General features: G+C 45.2%; 1 protein-coding gene across 10 annotated transcripts in view; it reads left to right on the forward strand.

The window, feature by feature from the left end:
- PAX2 (paired box 2) overlaps positions 1 to 19,063 on the forward strand; it is a 133,216-nt gene that overhangs the window by 101,332 nt on the left and 12,821 nt on the right. For 6 of the 10 annotated variants that reach the window (XM_073352923.1, XM_073352924.1, XM_073352922.1 and 3 more), the window contains 2 exons: positions 844 to 945; positions 7,402 to 7,488. In XM_073352923.1, the coding sequence (XP_073209024.1) occupies positions 844 to 945; positions 7,402 to 7,488 (189 nt within the window). Of the gene's footprint in view, positions 1 to 843; positions 946 to 7,401; positions 7,489 to 8,986; positions 9,917 to 19,063 lie in introns of those variants that run through there. The other 4 variants (XM_073352925.1, XM_073352928.1, XM_073352926.1 and 1 more) reach the window with 2 other exon arrangements.

The raw sequence follows: 19,063 nt of genomic DNA on the forward strand, positions 1-19,063 counted from the left end.
GAGGACATGCCTCTGGCAGCAAGCAAGGACCCCACAACTGCACCTACTCAGTGGTGAAAAATAAACCCCTATCATCTACTGGCCTATGCCCCTCTCCTCCTGCACCCATCCCCATGCCCATCCCCTGGAGGGGAAGGCGTCCTGACTCTGGGGCTTGCAAAAGAAACAGTGAAACTTGTATCTGTGACAGAAGTAAAGAGGGAATCAAATTAAAACCCCAGGTCCTATTTTTTATTTGTATGACAGCAGCACCTAGAGGGGCCCCATTGTGCTAGGTATTGTGCACGTGTGGGAAGAGATAGTCCCTGCCCCAAAGAGCTTATAGCCTAGACGGACAAATAGTGGGAGGGGAAACAGAGACACAGAGCAGTGAAGTGACTTGCCCAAGGATGCACAGTGGCAGAGCTAGGAATGGAAGATAGGTCTCCTGACAGCTCTAGGCACTGGACCATGCCACCTCTCTCTGCCTGCATCACGTGCAGGAGCTCAGCTACTCCAGTGATGAATGTGGTAGAACTTCCTATGCAGCTTAGATTTGCTTCGATTAGGTTAAATAGATCCAAGCTGCCCAAGAGGCTTCGGTGTCTACTATGGGACGAAATGAATAACTGAGCCTTGAAGAGGCTCCTTTTCATTGCCCTCTTTGCAGCTTGGACTCAAAAGCATCAAGGTCTCCAAAACAAAATCTTCGAATGAAAAGGAAAGTCAGAGGTTCCAGGCAGAGTGGTTTGCCCAAGAGGCTCCTGGCCACTTGGTGTGGACAAAGGAGACACCAGTTCTGTGCTGAAGGATCTCAGTTCAAGACACTGCTCATCCTCTGTCCCCACTTCCTTCTCTCTCCAGGTCGTGACATGGCGAGCACCACCTTGCCCGGTTACCCACCCCATGTCCCACCGACTGGACAGGGCAGCTACCCAACCTCAACTCTCGCAGGAATGGTACCTGGTAAGTCAATGACAAAAGCATTTGTGTTGTGCTTAGCCAGTGTATAGGCCTTGATCATTCTGCTCAGGCACTGGAGTGTTCTGCTAACGCTCTAAATCCCTTCCCATCAGTGTCTCTGCTGCCCTTAAAGCCCTGCCTGCTACCCATGGCTCACAGTCAAACATAATGCACTACCCACTGCCCATGAAAACTGATTCATCACAGCTAAGGGCAACTAGCTATCTATAACCTATGGTAATTAATTAATCTTAATATTCATTAACAATCATAGTTAACTTACAACTGTTAAATTAAATGTAAATTATTATCCACTATTCATGGCTCATAATAATTAACTACCCACCTGCCTAGGGTAACGAGCTATCTTTTTTCCAAGCCCAGGACAGCTAAGGACCAGATGCCAATGGTAACTTAATATCTACAGCCATGGGTGGCTACAGTGCTACAACCTAGACTCACTAAGAACCCGTTGCCCACATACCAGGAATAAGTAGCACAGTTCAAGGAAAACTACTTATTATAACAACCCAAGGGCTAACCAGCCACCCCCAGTCTGACTGCTCTTATCCACAGCCACTAACCACAGAATAAGGATATCTAGCTACCTGCTCCATGCATCCGAGAGACAAATGGCTCTCTGCTACCCATTGGCTAGGGATAAATATCTTCACTCAGCACATGCATGCCTAACTTGTACTGCCTGCTGCTCACAGAAAGGCCAACTAGCCACTGCCCAGACCCCAGGAATAGCTAGCTAAGGGGCTGATCTGGTAAACGTTATTGAGCATACTGCTAGTCATTGGGGCTACTCACAACATTGAGCACTATCACTGACAATAAATGTGTGCAGGTCTGAGCTCTAATACCCTTAATTGACTAATCCCTGATTATATCCCTAGAGGTACTGGCTAGTAGTAGTAGTCTTCTCTGCCTAGGGCTAACAAACTACCCACTGCTCTAAGATAACTGGGGATATACTTGTAAGATTATAGGATCAGGAAAAGTGATAGGGTCAGATTCTGGCTCCCACTCCAGCCCCTTTGCACCACTCCAGCAGCGCAGGGGGGCTGCAAAGTTTGCCCTGCCAGCTATCTGTGTGTTGAAATCTCCAAGTAGTTCAGAGCCAGCATCATTCAGAACAGCCCCAAACCTGCTCTAAGTTGTGCCAAGGGCTGGCTTGGCCCCCAGCTGGTTCGAGAGCGAGGGGAACACAAAGGTGATGTATAGCAGTCAAAAATCAGTCATAATGGGTGAATTCAGGTAACCACATATTTAAAGCTTATAACCAGTTTATGCTTAAAGCAGTGTTGCCGTGCCTTCTCTGCTATTTTAATCCAAATTAAGAACACACCTCTTTCTGCAGTGTAGACATACGCTTAGTAACCCACAGGAGTTTATTTAAGAAGTAATTCTCCTTGAGGCACTCGATACTAGTGACTACTGTATAATGAAGTTCATCATCTCCATTGCAGAGATCATACCAAAAACTAGCTCTGGGACAGTCCGCTTTAGAAAATGTGCATTTGACAACAATGAGGAAGCTAGTCAGAGAGACCCTTAAGTCAAGGGTAAGGGAATTCAGCTCATTCATATGACAACAGAGTTGACCCAGAGCATGCAGACACCCAAACAAAGAATGGAAGCAGGAAGGTAAGGGGAAAAAAACAGGCTAGTTAAATTACAATGTGTAAAACAGGTTTCAGAGTAGCAGCCATGTTAATCTGTATCCGCAAAAAGAAAAGGAGGACTTGTGGCACCTTAGAGACTAACAAATTTATTTGAGCATAAGCTTTCATGAGCTACAACTCACTTCATCAGAAATTATTCAAGCCAAATAGGTGTCCTTCTGAAAATGAAAATCCAACCATGTTGGGGCTTAAGCCAATCTGAGGGTTAGGAAGAAATTTTTCCTGGGACCTACTTGGACATGCCTCTCTATGAAGTGCCAGGTGCTGGCCACTTGCAGTCACAGGATACTGGACTGGATGGATGGACCACTGGTCTGGCAATTCCTGTATTCCAGTCCAACTGGAGCCAACATAACTGTGTTCCATAGAACATAAGATAGATGTTGATAGGCCTAATGGGGAATGTGAAGTGAAAACATCCAGAGACTTAGATAAATAGCAGGAACTCTTTAAGTGTATCAGAAACAGGCAGTGTGTAAGAGAAGGTTCCCTGCTGACCAATCAGAGAACATCTTTGTGGTATGTAATCAAATGTGCCGAAATGCCAGAGAGCTGCATCGTTCAGGTGCTTTGAACATCCACTCCACTGCAGGGATCTTGAGGCTAGGTCCTCACCACTGGAGCCTCTTTGGGTCCTCCCTGATTTACTGGTTCCTTGTTAAGCTGCCATGATGCAGATGTCAGAGCACAGATGTGACTCTGTGGTTGGACATGAAGTGCAGATGTATGGCCTAAACTTAGAAATGAATCATAAGAGACAACATAGACTTCTGCGAAGAAAGGTTCAGATTCAGTGGATTTCATTCAGGATCCAAAGGGACACACATGGAATTTCTGTCCTGCAGGAAATTCCAACATTTTAAAATTTGTTTTTATCTCAAATTGGGACAAAAAATCAAAATATTGAAATATTTGGTGGAACAAAATATTCCAAAATATTTTGATGCAGTAACATTGAAACAAAGCATTTTGATAATACCAAATTCTTAGTTTCAATAATATATGTCAAAGCAAAATAAAACAAAAGAAGAAAGTTAAACGAAAGAAGAAAGTTAAAATGAAATGAGAAAGTTGAAACAAAACAAGGAAGTCTAAACGAAATACTCAATTTTGAATCATTGTGAAACTTGTCTGTTGAAAATTTCATTGAAATCTACACATTCCTGTGAAATATTTCAAATTAGTTGAAGCAGCATTTTGAGAAGGAAAACTATTCCATCTAAAAATTTTTGACCAGCTCTAGCCAAATGTATCTCTGTTACATCAGTAAAACCCTGCTGACATCATTTGCACTGGTATAACAGAAGGGAGTTTGTCCCCCTTAAAGACACAGAGGCATGTGCAAAATGGGTAATCTGGGGTGCACGTATCCCTTTGGCTCATGATGTCCTGCATTCACAGTCACCTGTTTGCACACATTTCACAGCTGCAACTTAGGCTCACTGGCTCTAGAGATGTATGGAAGCTACTAGGTCACTGAGTGCATCTTCCTGCAAAGGGCAGGAATTGGTCAGTCAAAGGAGGATTAATCAGACATTACTTTAATGTTATGCTGGATCTGAGCATGTTCCAGGCTTGGGAGGCTTGTGCTCAAGTGACAGGACACCTTCGATCCCTGTCTCCCTTCCCCCTCTTTCTTAGAGAAGCTGTCAGCCCCAACCTCAATCCCTTTGCCTGCTGGAGTCACTCTGCAAACCCTCTAGAGGACTCTCCAAAAGGAGAAGGGGTTCAGAGAGAGCAGCATGGAGCCTGCAGAGGGCTGGTAGCAGCAACGGGGGGAGCATTAAACAGAATCCAATGCTGATGAGGAAATTACACTTGTTTCATTAGCAATCGGGAAAGGCAATAGCTCAGTTCTTCTTGGTCACAGTTGAGCTCAAAAGCTCATTATCCTGCTGCATGCATGCTTTCACTCCTCGTCAATAAACACCATTTCCAGTGGCTGCCCTCCATCCTCCCCAGCTCCCCATGGCTGCACCAAGGTGGGGCTCTTTCTCCACTACTTAACCTGTGGTTCAGGATCACAGTAACAGTTTAGGATGACAACAGAGGAGAGACAGAGAGAGAAGCCTTGAAATATCAGAATTTTGCTCTCCCCTGCAGCCATAGTGAGACATGGGCTAGCCAGCTCAGAGCAGAAATGCCTGTCTGGTTGGCCTTTTCCTTCTCTCTGAGCTAGGTTTCTCCCTGGTACAACTCTGCTGAGCAGCTCACTTCAGTGGTGTTACAGCAGGGCCATGCTCTCCCTCTGTGTAGTCTCCCTCTGCCTGCCCCCCATGGCATCCCGTGTTCTCTCTAGCAGGGATGTTGTGACTATCCCCCATCTATCCATCAGGGTTTCCAGGGCTGGATGTTTCTGGGTTGGAAGCACATTCAGTGGTTGCCATTATAAAGTCAACATTTGCCAACAGCTCCCACTTGGTAGAATCTGAGAATCTGAACTATTCCCCTATATTTAGGATCTGGTCTACACTAGAAAATTAGGGCATTTTAACTACATCAGTCAAGAGTGTGAAAAATCCACCTCCCTGAGCAGCACTGTTAAGCCGACCTAAGTCCCCGTGTAGACAGCACTAGGTTGATGGAAGAATTCTTCCATTGACTTAGCTACCACATCTCAAGGAGGTGGATTACCAATATTGACGGAAAAGCCCCTCCCATCGGCGTAGGTAGTGTCTACACTGAAGAGCTACAACAGTACAGCTGTTACATTTCAAGTGCAGACAAGCCCTCAGAGTAAGAACTACTGTAACTGCAGTACTTCAGATCCCAGAGATGGGAGGATGGAAGAGGGGTATAGCTCTTGACAAAAGTTGACCTTTTTATGGTGACTACTTTATGCTATTATTCTGAATTGCTTAGAAAACCCAATAGAACCTTATCAAGGGTAAATCATTGTAGCTGTGTTGACTCCATGGACTCAGTTTCCACCAGCAGAGAATATGGCCCATTGGCTCTAATGCTCCCGAGAAGGAAGCACTGGCAGAGATTAGAGAATAATGAATTGAAATCTCTTTGATAATTGTGTCCGAGGCATTCCATGTACTTTGCTTTATTGCCTTTAACCTCCATGCTATGGATCTCTATTAGAAGGTCTGGATGCTTTCTACACTGATTGTTTCTCTACCAAGGACTCTGGTCCCTACAGAGAATAGCTGGCAAGTTATTATCAGACTCTACAGACCAGGCACCATGGCCACTTTGTTCTTTTCCCACTGTCAAAGTTCAGACCTATGTTTAGTGTCATTTGAGTGCATTACATAGGCTCTCGGCTGGCATTGCTCTTTCCCAGCCTGCCTGCAGTTTCATTAAAGAGAGGTGATGATCAGACAAGTATCTATTTTAAAATGCCATCTCCTTACTCAACAGATTCATAGATTTTAAGATCAGAAGGGACCATTATGATCACCCAGTCTGACTTCAACATATGTCTTCCAGTCATATCTTCTCAGTTGCAAATTCATGAGCCCTGAAGAGCCCATATAGCTACGGGAGGTGCACTGGGTGCTCTTCTGAGGCGAAGCTGTAAAATTTGGATCCTGGTCCAGATTTCCAGCATTTCACAGAGTTCATAGTCATGTTGGTTTGGGCCCATCTTAGGCAAAGATGAAGAGACAAAGAGAACCCAGTTCACCTTTCAAACCCAAGCAGCATCCATTGCACTAGCAATTGGAAAAAGCACCTTTTGATTTGTAACCTGAGCAAGTTTTGTATGGAAGTCATAGAATCATAGGACTGGAATGGACCTTGAGAGGTCATCTAGTCCAGTGCCCTGCACTCATGGCAGGACTAAGTATTATCTAGACCATTCCTGACAGGCGTTTGTCTAACCTACTCTTAAAAATCTCCAATGATGAAGATTCCTAGACAATTTATTCCAGTGCTTAAGCACCCTGACAGTTAGGAATTTTTTCCTAATGTCCAACCTAAACCTCCCTTGCTGCAATTTAAGCCCATTGCTTCTTGTTCTATCCTCAGAGGTTAAGAAGAACAACTTTTCTCCCTCCTCCTTGTTACAACTTTTTATGTACTTGAGAGAGTCATTGAGAGAATGTCAATGGGGCGCCCATCACATCCGAGCCACTCTTGTGGCTTGGATGATGCTATGGAGGGGGGAGGAAAGAAAGGGCTGTGCATGCATATTCCACTCTGCAGTTCATATATAGCATTTCCCCTCACCTCCCTGTGAAGTGCTTCTGATGACCACCACCCATGATTTCCTCCTTAATAAACTTCCCCATTTCACAACCCCCAGCATCCTACTAAGAACAAAACTGACCAACGCGAGTTGCTATTGGCAGTGTTGCCAATTCCTGTGGTTTTATCATGAGTCTTGCAATATTTGGTGTTTCTTTTAAAGGCCCAGCTCCTGGAGCCATGGGATTAGGTGTGGCTCTTGGCTTTCATTTAAAAAAAAACCAGCAAGTTCCTATCCCTCATGGTTGCAGAGCGAAGCTTGAAAATATGACCCCCCTGTGCACCTGCAGATCTGGAAACCAGGTGACAAAGAAAAAGAAACCAATATTTTAAACATTTTAGAAAGATCTTGTGATTTTGAGGGCATGACTCATACTTTTTGACTGTCCAGGGTCAGCAGCATTGCACGGAACATTAAAGAATTGTATATCCTTAAATTGTACTTCCAGGTGGGTAAAGAAACTACATAAACTGGTATGGCCTGGGTCAGACGGACCTAAGGACCAGCTTGGGGGAAGGATAGAGACATCTCTTTCCCACTGTGTTTCACTTCCCACTTTGTTCCTTGCAGGGAGCGAGTTCTCGGGGAACCCTTACAGTCACCCTCAGTACACGACCTACAACGAGGCCTGGCGATTCAGCAACCCAGCGTTACTAAGTGAGTACCTGCCTGCCCACACACACACACACCCGCCTCGCGCTCCTTCTGTGCGTCTCTTTGTTTTCTTTTCTTTGTTTGTTCGTTTGTTTTCTGAAATGGTCTGCAAGTATCTGGCCAGGCTAAAGGTCTTTCCCTCACTTTCCAGTCTGGCCTCTCAGTGGGTATTTTCATGACATCTATTTTTTCTCCAGCCTGAGGCTGCTCCAAAACTCTACTTCAGATGGGGTCAGAAATCCATTTCAGGTTCTCCTTTCTCCATGGGTTGCACCCACAGTCCATTCCAGATTAGGTCAGAAATCCACTTCAGGTTCTTCTTTCCCCATGGGCTGCACCATTCCAAGGGTGGTCAGCAAGTTCTCCACCCAGGAGCAATGCCCACAATGCCTGGGTCAGTTTGGCTGAGTTTGTCGGTGGCTGGTATAGTCTGTCCAGCAGGGCTGGAGCCCCACTGAACCTAATGTTCACAGAAAAACTAAAATTTGTCCCGGGTGGGGGGGGGGGGGAGAAAAGCCCTAAAACTCTGACCTCTCACACAGCATTTCCTTGTATGGGAACTGGAGATTTATTGTATGTAAAATAAATAAGCTGTGATTATTAACTACATATTCACTAAGGTTTAACAACTGGGTAATAGATACACATTTTATTCCAGTGTTGTTAAACCTCAGCAAATGTGGTCTTAATAATCAATCACTGTTTAACTCCCATCCAATAACCGCCCGGAAGGCTTCTGTTCCAAGTGTGACCAAAATCCCAAGCAATGAAACAAAGGACAATTGTTTTGTTTCTCCCCCAGCTGCATTTGGAGATGGCTCGCAGCTCCATATCACATCTGTTCAGTCAATCCAACCCCTAGAGGCCTACTGCAGATGAATTGCTGCAGCTCAGGTACGGGGTGCTGCCAGAGTGATACTCACACACTGACCTCTCAGCCCCTGTGCAGAAGGGCAACAGCAACAGGTCCCAAATGTTTTGCCTGCACGCCCCCATTTGGAGACTTATTGATTCCTGCAATGCCAGACAGCAGCAAAGCAACCAAAGAATCCAGGGCCAGGTGCTCATTCTGCAGGGCCTCCACAGGGCCCCAGCAGAAATAGGTGTGCATGCAAGGTGCATGCAAGATCAAGCAGAGGGCGCCATTTGGCAGAGGCGTCATCATATTCAACTGGGATCGCAGTCTCATCTGCTGATGGCACAAACCCAAGTGGGGTCGGGGCCCAGAGCATGGGAACCGCTGGTCTACAGGAACGAGGATTTCCCAGCCCTGGAGAGACCAGCTCTGCTGGGAGCATGATGTGTGGCAATGTATCTTCAGAGAAATACAGCAGTTGGGTGGAAGTGTTGGCCCACCTGCTCCTGGCCACAGGTCTTCCCTTTGGTCCTTCTCCTTTTGTTCTTTACTTTTGTTTCATTTTCTTTTCTTCTTTTTTTTATTTTTATTTTTTTACTGTTTGTCCTTTCAACCAGTCCATTCTTCTCCTGTGTTAACTTTCAGGTTCCCCTTATTATTATAGTGCCACATCCCGAGGCGCTGCACCTCCCACTGCTGCCGCTGCCTATGACCGCCACTAGTTACCATGGAAACCACATGAAACTGCAGGGCGACAGCTTAGGCCTTCATATTGTACCTGTCTGATCAACTTTCTCCATCCCTGGGAAGAGTGAAGAGAACTTCTCCGTCCCCCTCCACACCCAGCTATCCTTTCCCTTCCCCGCAGAACGTGTTGGATTGAAGCGCTCACGACATCGGACTGAGAAATACGCGTCCCCTGCACTCTGTCCCTCGCCCCAACCTAACTACTTCCATGGGCAGCCGGAAAGGCCTGTGGCCAGCTCACCTGCTGCTGCAGTCCGTCAAACAATCCCAGGCACAGTTCAGCCACGCAAGGCCTCCCTGACTTTGAAGACTGAGGGGAATTCCAGCAATGCAACCTGCCACCCTCGTTTATACAGGACCCTGTTCTCCAGGGAGTGGTAGAGGCAGGGTGAAGCGGGGAGGAAGCCACCTGCAACAAAGTGTTCCCTCGAGAAACTTTCTTCCGTGGTAGAAGCTTCAAAATGCTAACCGACAAGCCTGTTTCAGAGGCCTGAGGGAATGGTCTGGCTAGCATGGGGATGGCAGCACAGAGAGGCAACCCATCTGGCAGTGAAGGAAAGGCCCAAGTGCAACACTCTCCATTCCCCCCCCACCTCCCGGGTCTCTCTGTGTGCTCCATCCCCACTCTTCCCTTCATGCCCTGGCTTCCTTCAACGTTCCATTTGAAGGACACACCCGGCATGCTGTGACCTCACAGGGCGGAGTTGGGTTGAAACACACACAAACACGATTTCTGTGACACACAATCAGCTCAGACAGGAGGATGGAGCGACATCAACCAACCGACCGATGAAATGAAGAAATATATAAATAGATATATAAATATAACTGTGTTTTTATGCTTTGTCATGAAGGTCTGTAAAAAGGAAAAAAAATGAACAAATCCCCAATTTTCTAAAAAAAAAAAAAAATCAACAAAAAAACAAAATAAAAAAAACCCTACAAAAATAAACCCAAATCCCCTCGCCCGAATGGCACACAAGTTCCTCTGATGTTTGATGCTCCCCATTCACTCTTGGGTTTCATTTCCTTTCTGTTTTGCACTAGAATGTGATGGTGGAGAGGATTGGAAGCCAGCTCTGCCCCATCACCTCCTCTTTTCCTAATCCCAATCCCATTCTTTGGGGAGCAGTGTGGACAATTCACATCTGGCAAAAAAGAAAATTACCAAACAAAACAGCCAACTAAACGCACCCCATGGGAAGTCAGCTTTTTCTGTGTCCATTGTCATCAAACAAAGAAAACAAACCCAGTCTCTTGCTCTAACTGCGCTTGTGGTAGAAAGGAACGTGTGGGGTTTCATGCAGGTCCATTAGATCTCCCTTCAGCCAGCAGTTCTGAGACAGACAAATTCAGAATTGGCTGGGATTGTTGCTTGGTTCCCTGTCACTTGGTTCCCATGTGCTTAACCTTGCACCTACTCCCTTCACCCATACCTGCCTCAGTCAGCCTTGACTCCTACACCTTAATGCCTGTGCCCTACACCGGTCCCCAAAAACCTACACCTTAATCTCTATAGCCCCATTACATGTTCTACTCTCAATTCCCAAGCCCCTACAGCCTTGCTATCTATGCCCTATCCCACTCCCACGGTCCCTTTACCCTAATCCCTACACTTAGTTATCTATGTTGTGCACCCTAACATCTATCCCCTATACCCTCATCCTTGCACCCTCAATCCTATATTTCACACCGTAATATTCACTCCCTGATTCCTGAATGCTCTTGTAATGATTCTGTAGTGATTCTCTGCTCTCTTTGGTTCCCCAGTGATTCCCAAGCACTGTTTTTCGAAAGGCTGATTGTCAGCGGAAATGCTTATTACTCCTGTATTGCTGACAACTTCAGCTGCTCCTGTTCTTTGGACTGACACTCCCAAAAAGCTAGTCAAAGAAAACATGAAGGCTAGAGCTGGTTTCATGGGCAGCAAGAGGTAGATTCTCATTGCTGGTTTAGAGAGGATTGGGATAAGATGAGTGCACCACTGTCCATGAATAAAGGCCGGATAGTGTCAACCCATTGAGGGTGGAAATGTGAACCATGGAGCAATTTCTGAAACTAGCATTTGTATAAAGCCCAGGGTTCCCAGCCCCTGAATGAAATGTGCGCATGGACTCAGCTTTGTCTCCAGGGTTAGCCTGAAGGCAAGAAAAGTCCATCATCAGCAACTGGCTGTAATGGTCCCAAAGACCCCACTCACCCAGAGCTCTTTTCAGCACTTGCACATCTCAGGCTGACTATATGGATGCGTTTTCTGCAATGGGATGGCCCAGAATGCTAAGAGGGAGTGTTTTTGTTTACACAGAAGATAAGGGCCTAAAATCTGTTCTGGTAAATCTTGAGTAACTCCAGTGAAGTCAACAGAGTTACTCCACTCCACTAAGTCAATGGCGTTGCTCCAGATTCATTACTGTGAACCCACTGAAGTCAATCGTTATTGGAATTTATCCAGATTTATGTCAATGTGACTGGGTTGAGAATTTTGCCTATTGTCTCAGTCTATCTCAAATGAAAAAAGAGACAACGGTTAATCATGTTTAAAAACTCACCCTCATCATCCCCTCGGTTTGTCCCCCACATACTAGATAAATGCTGGGCCATAAGCCATGATGTCCCCATTTGATTCTCTCAACAGTACCTTTGTTCTCCTTGTCCAAAATCCAGCTTCACTCAGCATGCAGTCAAGGCCAGAGGTATCTAATGCCAACCATGACAACTAGAATAACCCAAGGGGCTTGAAAACATGAGACTGACACACCTCAAACTGGACAACCTGCAGTTCAGGAAGACTGTTCCAAAGCAGCTAGCTGCTGAGAAAAGTCCACTCTTATGATGACATGTCACAGAGAGACAAGATAGGCTGAGAAGGCAGGATTTGGTTGGCTCAGTCATGGCTGGCTTAATTTGATGCTCAGAGAGCCAAATTCATAGTTGGTTTAACTCCACTGATGCAAGGGGATTTCCCCCACTCATTGATTTGGCCTGGAAAGTTTAGAAGAACAGCAAGTGGGTTTGATCAGGAAAACAGAAGGACAAAGTAATATGCAGAGGACCAGGCAGTCTTATCCTCTTCCATCACCTCCCCCGTAAAGCCCCATGCGAATGTACTGAATTACATTTGCCAAAGAGTTTCTTGTGTTGGTTGTTTTGAGTTACAGTCGATGGATGCATTGTAAAGCAGTATTATAGCTAAAGTCTAGTAGCTGACACGGGGATTTATGTGGTGATATTATGCAGAAGAAAACCATCAATATTCATATAGATTCCATTAGATTGGACTATGCAGGAAACACAGAAATTCTACCAATTATTTAAAATTATGTTATTTGCAAAAACAATTGCTGCTTTGTAGGAAGATAATGTGTGTAATGTGAAGGCAATTCCTCTTGTATATAAGTTCATCTCCATCTTCATCATGGTAGTTATTAAAACAGCCTCGTCTCATCCTGTACATAAGGAACGCGCTGTCTGTACTGTGCAAGTCTTGTTGTGCTCACTGAAAACAAAACTATCTGTTCAATAAAGCACAGCACAAACCCAGAACCTGAGGGAACAGCCAAATTGTGGAAGGGCTCCTTCCCCAGGAGCCTGGGAGTTGGTTTATTTTAGGTGGATTTTTTTTCATTTTTCTTAAAAAAAAATTACAACAAAAAACAAACAAAAAATAAAGTTTGGAAGGAAAAAAATCACTATGCAAAATCCAGCTAAATCTGTCGCTGTGTTTCACGTCTCTCCTCCATTCTGCTTTCTTTCCTTCCCTCGCTCTCCTTTATTTTCCTTTCCCTCCTTTCATTTCTTCTCTTTATCTCCCTCCTCAACACTCTTTATTTCTTTCTCCATTACGCCTTCATTTCTAGCCCACCATCACTTCTGGAGGGGGGATTGGTGTTTCCAGTGGTCAGAGAAGATGACAGAGATAGGACTCCTGAGTTTTCTTCTTGGCTCTGGGTAAACATTGTCAAGCCACATCATCTCTCTGCACCTCAGTCCCCTGCCTGTCAAATGAGTATGATAATACTTCCCTACTTTACAGAGGTGGGGTGAGGCTGAATTTGTTACATTCGCCAACTGCTTTGAGGTCCTTGGATAGATAGCTCAACAGAAGTGTAAAGTATTATTAGCAACAGCAATGATTTCCACTGCACTTCCCTCTCCTTTTCCTTTCCCCTTTCGCTCTCTCGCTCCTCTTTATTGTCGTTCTTTTCTTTACTCTTTTTGCTTGCTCTCCTTGTCTTTTCCATTCATTCTTTGCTCCATCGCCACGTTTTCTTTTTCTAACGGACCGAGCAGAAAGGTGGCACAACCCCTTTTTTTTCTCTTTCGGGGGAAAGAATCCCACAAGCTGTCGCAAATGACGTGCTTTGCTGGAAGGAACAGGAAGTGTGGCATTTGGAACCAGGTGGCACTTGAGGCCTGTTCTCTGAATTCCTGTGTCCTCTCATTAACTGACCTCTTGTTTAGCGGCCTTGCTGGGATGTGGGGGTAATGGGGGAGGGAAGGGGGGGAGAGACAATTCCATTAAAGCGACACCTTTTATGACCTGTAAATGTGGGTTTTTTTTACCTCGGGGTGCTGAAAGGGGCCATGTCTGCATGCTTTCTGACCCATCAATAGTGCTGAGTCAAATACAGAGCAAAGCTTCAGAACTAATCCCAACATGAATGTGAGGATATTACACAAACAAAACCCAAACAACCCTGCATCCATCTCTCCTTGCGAGTGTTATTCTGGATACATTCCCCACCCACCCCCCCACCCCCCCGCAAAGGAATCTTGTTTTACTGAACTGTTGGAAAAAAAAAAAGACTTTTTTCACCCAAAGGATATGCAGTCCCCTAGGGAAAGAAACAACAGCCAGACCCGTCCTGCTCGGGATCGACTGGATGAGAGTTTCTGTAGGACCCACCCATGCTACTGCAATGTGATCCTCGCTCAGGTCTGGGAAGGTGACAAGATTTGAAAGGCAGGAAAAAGGGATCAAATAACAATTCTAGAACTGACAACACAATCAAACCAGAACCAGAACTAGCAGCGGCCACTGGGAGGATGCTGGGTGGGAGAGGAGGGCATCGTCAGGCGTAGGGTCATACCTGTTCTAGGCTGTTGCAGCCATTCTTGGCTTTTCCTCATTGCTTCAATTCTGTTTGAATCTTTTCTTCTTTCTTCTTCCTCCTCTTCTCTTTTGTGTGTGTGTGTGTGTGTGTGTGTGTGTGCGCGCACATGAGAAATAAAAACAATTTTTTTTTGTATGTCACCCTGGTGGCTCCTGGCTTTTTTCTCTTTCTCTCTCTCCAGTAGATTCACCCCGGGATTTCTGGGTTGTCACACTCCCCGCACCTACACCTTTGGGCACCCTGTAAACAATAAACACCACTACTTCTAACTGTCACACTGCCTGATAGAAGGCACCATATGCATTCTAGCAATGTGTCCTGCCTCTGTGAGCTTCCACTAACCTAGCTTCCCAGCCCTGTGAAGTGCCAGCAGAACTCCCTCTTCCACTGATCTCTCTCAATGGACTCCCAATGATACACTTACATTTGGTGTCTCCCAAGCAGTCCAGATGTTATTGGGTTAGCCATTGCGTTACAGTGACCTAGGGCAGCGGTCCCATTTCACCCCTCTCCCACCTCCTTGTAATCTCATTTGGGGGTTAGCATCACTTGCTCAAGGTGTCTTCCGGGCGTATTTTAACCTTCCAGAGTTAGTCCCAATTCTCAACCAAAGTGATTGGACAGAGTGGGTGTACTTTGCAAAGCCTCAACAGAAAGCAGGGTGATTGACAGCTGTCAGAGCTGACGCCTGCCACTCTGCTACACTAACAGACATATGCTTTCTTTCCATGAGTGGAATCCCTGTAACCAGGTGCTTTATCGCACCCTCCTCTCTATTCTGAATCATCCTGGTCAGCTGAGGGGCAAAACCTTATGCAACATCATTAATAGCCCAGTTACCAGCCTTAGTATTCATCCTCTGCATAAGAAATAGCCGTATGTTATTTTAAGGAGCACCATAAACAGGCCAGATCCTGACCTATTTACTCAATGTTTCCTCAAGCATCAGCTCAACATGAAGTCCAAGGAAGTTTAACTTAGTATGGGCCCAGTGAAACCCTAGCAAGGTGCTCGCAATTTGGCCAAACTAAGTTTGTATCCACATTTTTCATGCTTCTTTAAATTATTTTTACACAAAATCAATGGGCCAGATCCTCAGCAGATGTAAATTTGCATAGTTCCATTGACATCAAGAGACCAGATCCCCAGTTTATGTAAAGCAGCATAGCTCCTCTGAAGTCTGGACAGAAATGCTTCCATGAAATTGTTTTGGATTTGGTTTTTGTAATCAAAACGGTTCAAATTAAATTTTGCTTTCTCCAGAACATTTTTTCTTTCGGAGAATGCCGATTTGTCAAAATTGACGAAGTTGCAACAGAACCACTTGGTGGACTGCTTCAGAGCCAGAGACCCCAGTGCCTCCAGCCAGCATTCATGGCAGCTCCCCAAGGCAGGCAGGCCCAGAGCCACCAGTCCCTTTCACAAAGAATGTTGAAATGTTGGGGTTTGTTCCAAATGAGAATGAGACCAAATTTTGAAATATCAATATCTTCTATAAAACGAAACTACCTTTCTCTGCACAGCTGCAGGTGTTAGGAATCTGCCCAGGCATAGGTGAAGGAACTAGGGGCGCGGGGGGTGCTGCTGCATCCCCCGGCTTGAAGTGGCTTCCATCACATGCAGGTTTTACAGTTTGGTTCAGTGGCTCTCAGCACCCCCACTATACAAATTGTTCCAGCACCCTTGCACCCAGGACAGCAATGGGCTGATGTGTGAGAACTGGGAAGTGAACCGGATTACAAACAAAGGAAATTGACCAACCTACATTCACTGTCAGAGATGAGTATCTGACTAAGAATCAACAACCAGTGTCACTGGTGGAAAGGAAAATGGATTTTCAAATTTCATTCTGTTTTAATAACAGCTACATAGAATTTTAAGGCCAATCTGTTCGTCTAGTCTAATCTCCTGCGTAGCACAGGCCAGAAAATTTCACTCTAATTCCGGCCTTTAGGCCTGTAATTTGTGAACTACAACATAGTTTGAGAAAGACATCCAGTCTCAGGAGCTGTTATAGCCTGGAAAAAAGAAATAGTAGAAAGCACCAGATTCTGCCATCCCCTACTAATCCTACTGCAGCCCACAGCCATTCTCAAGGGCAAGGTACTATGCAATATGAGTAAGGGCATCAGAATCTGAGCCTCAACAAGGAAAGGGATGAAATAAGGGATTGCACAACAATGGCCGAAACAATGTACTCCTTTTTATAGCTACTGGGATAAGAAAAAGAGGCATTGGAAGTATTCTGACATGACGAAGGCCCTATAAAAAGAGATTTGAATAAGAAGCAGGTAACAGAACTCTTGGAAACCATGAGCGTGTATGGTCCCAGCCAACCTGTCCTGATGTATGTATCTAAAGATATTGAGTTAGCTAATGAATTCTGTCCCTCTGGCAATCAGTTCTGAAAAACCATGGCGACTGGGGAGGATGGAAGAAAAACAAATATGGTACCCATCTTCTAAAGAAAAGAAGAATGATCCTGCTAATTAACAGCTCACGTGTCTACATATTAGTCCTTCTATCCGGAGTAAAATACTGGGGAAATATGGGGGTGAGGGGAAGACTCATGGAACAGCTAGAGGCTAATGGAGACATGGACAATAAACTGCACAGATTTGTAAAGAACAAAAACTAGACTGAATTGGCATGGCAGCTGGGGGCAGTGTCTGGCCAAATAACTTCCCATGATTCAGCACAGAGGAGCTGCCCCTGCCCCCTGTGATGCATCATGGGAAGTTTGTCAAACCCTGGATTGCCAAGCCCAAGAGGAAGAGCTGCTGAGGAGGGCCACAGCATAGTGAGAGGAGCGGAGGATGGAGGGGGACAGACTCCTCAGCAGCTCTGCCTCTCCCCACCGTGGGCCCCTTCTTTCCCCCACCCAGTCTTCTGTCCCACTCACATTGTCCATCCACATTCTACGTGATTTTGCCATGCACATGGTCCCCATGTTTCTGCCCCTTTCCTCTCCCACTCTCCTGTCCACTCAAAGTTCCCCCTGCATCCACCATGGGTTCCTGAGGGTTTTTTTTCACTACAAAAAAATGCAGTTTGGGGTTGACCAAAATTGTTCATGAATTCGGGTTGAATTTGGCAAATAGCTTCAGCTGTAGAAAAAAATGGGGGAAAATTCTGAAAAAGTCACAATATTTTGTTTCGACATTTTCTGAATGAGATGGTGTGACTTTTCACCTCTCAATTTAGCCAGATTTAACGACAAACAAAAATGGTTAAAAATATTGAAAACAAAACATTTGGTTTCATGTGAAACAAAATGTTTCTTCAGCCTGAAACGATACCTTTTGGGGAAAGAGTTATTATTATTTTGGTGAGAAATAAAGGAAAAATTGCTGTTTCGTGTCAAATAAAAAAAATTGTTTTTAGATATTTTGGTTTGACCATGAAACCAAAAAAAAAAAAAAATCAATGATTCGCCCAGCTCTAACTAAGAGTCCTACGTCACAGTATCCCTCCAGTCCCCTGGCTGGGTTCTGATGACTAGCCCACACTCTCAACCCCTGAACAAGGAATAAAACCTAGAAATCCAGATTCCCAGCATGCTAGAGTAGCAAATAGTTGTGTGTAAGTCACACCCCTGTCTAAGTGTGTAAATCACATCTCCCTAAGTGGCTTGTGCACAAAGAGGATAACAGCCTACTACTGCTATCAGCTAACAGCGTTATTCCTGTAGTTCAAGTGGTAATGGCTCTGTTGTTAAGCTGAAAGGCCTAGACTGATGCCCTAGGGGCAGGACCATTAAACTTGCACATGATGGCGATTTTTTATTTATTTTTGTGGTCTATGAAGTTCCATACAAAAAATGAAATTAAAATTAGGCTGTAAAACCAAGCACTCAAAAGTAAGCAGATGGCAGAATGAACAAGAGTGGATAGAAACCTAGACAATATCCTGTAAAGAACAGTCCAGCATTGGCAGAGAGATCAATTAAACCACTCTGTAGTTCTTTGCCATCTTTAACTTCAATGATTCTGTCAATAATGCAGCTCTGGATTACCTGAATTAGCAGGGAGAAAGGGATTAGCTGCCCTCAGGCTTGGGTCTCCACTGCCATGCATCTTTGTGCAGTCATGTACATCAATGCAAATGGATGCAAACGGCTAACAAAGCTGTGTTACACCGACTTAGCAGTCACTTTGCCCTGATGTAAATGACTGTGAAGGATCAGGCCATCTCTCTCCCTCTAGCACCCCTGATGCTCAGCTGATTCTAATTCAATTTCTCTGCCTATTGTTTATTTCACCGCTCCCCTGTGAAGTGTCAAATGCTGATGTTCCATCAGCCTCGAACTGTCGTTTATATTTGTCATTCAGTCCTTGTTAAAAAATAAAACAGGACTGCGCCTGCCTTGGCGCGCTCTGCCTGGGAATTCCCTGTGGTAAAATTAGTCCATTTAGATGGAAAGTTTTGTGTCACTCCCCTGTCTAAACTGGCAGATCTGGCTCTTTTGCAAAAACCAATAAACTGTGAACCTTGATGCATCTGTCAATCAAACGCATCTTTTGCGAGCAAAGCCAGATGACAACAAAAGCTGAGCAGGCTCTTCCTATTGGCTCTTCTCATTTAGGCATATCAGGAGGCACCTGTCACTCCTCCGGTTCAGCCCTGTGCTCAGAGGGACTCTCTTCATGGAGCCTTGAATCCTTATTGGCGGCTGGGGCTTGGGAAGAGGGAGCGGGGAGTTTGCCTTTTTCAGTTTCAATAAAATCCGCAGCTCGTCTCTTTCCTCCTGGCCCTGGGAAAGGCCTGGGACCCCCATCGGTTTTGTTCTGTACATCATTTCTCATGTAGTGAATTAAAGCCGCGACCCCTCGGCGCAGGCAGATATCCCGATGACTGGAAA

The sequence above is a fragment of the Lepidochelys kempii genome, chromosome 7 (assembly GCF_965140265.1).
Source record: "Lepidochelys kempii isolate rLepKem1 chromosome 7, rLepKem1.hap2, whole genome shotgun sequence".
Classification (NCBI taxonomy): domain Eukaryota; kingdom Metazoa; phylum Chordata; order Testudines; family Cheloniidae; genus Lepidochelys; species Lepidochelys kempii.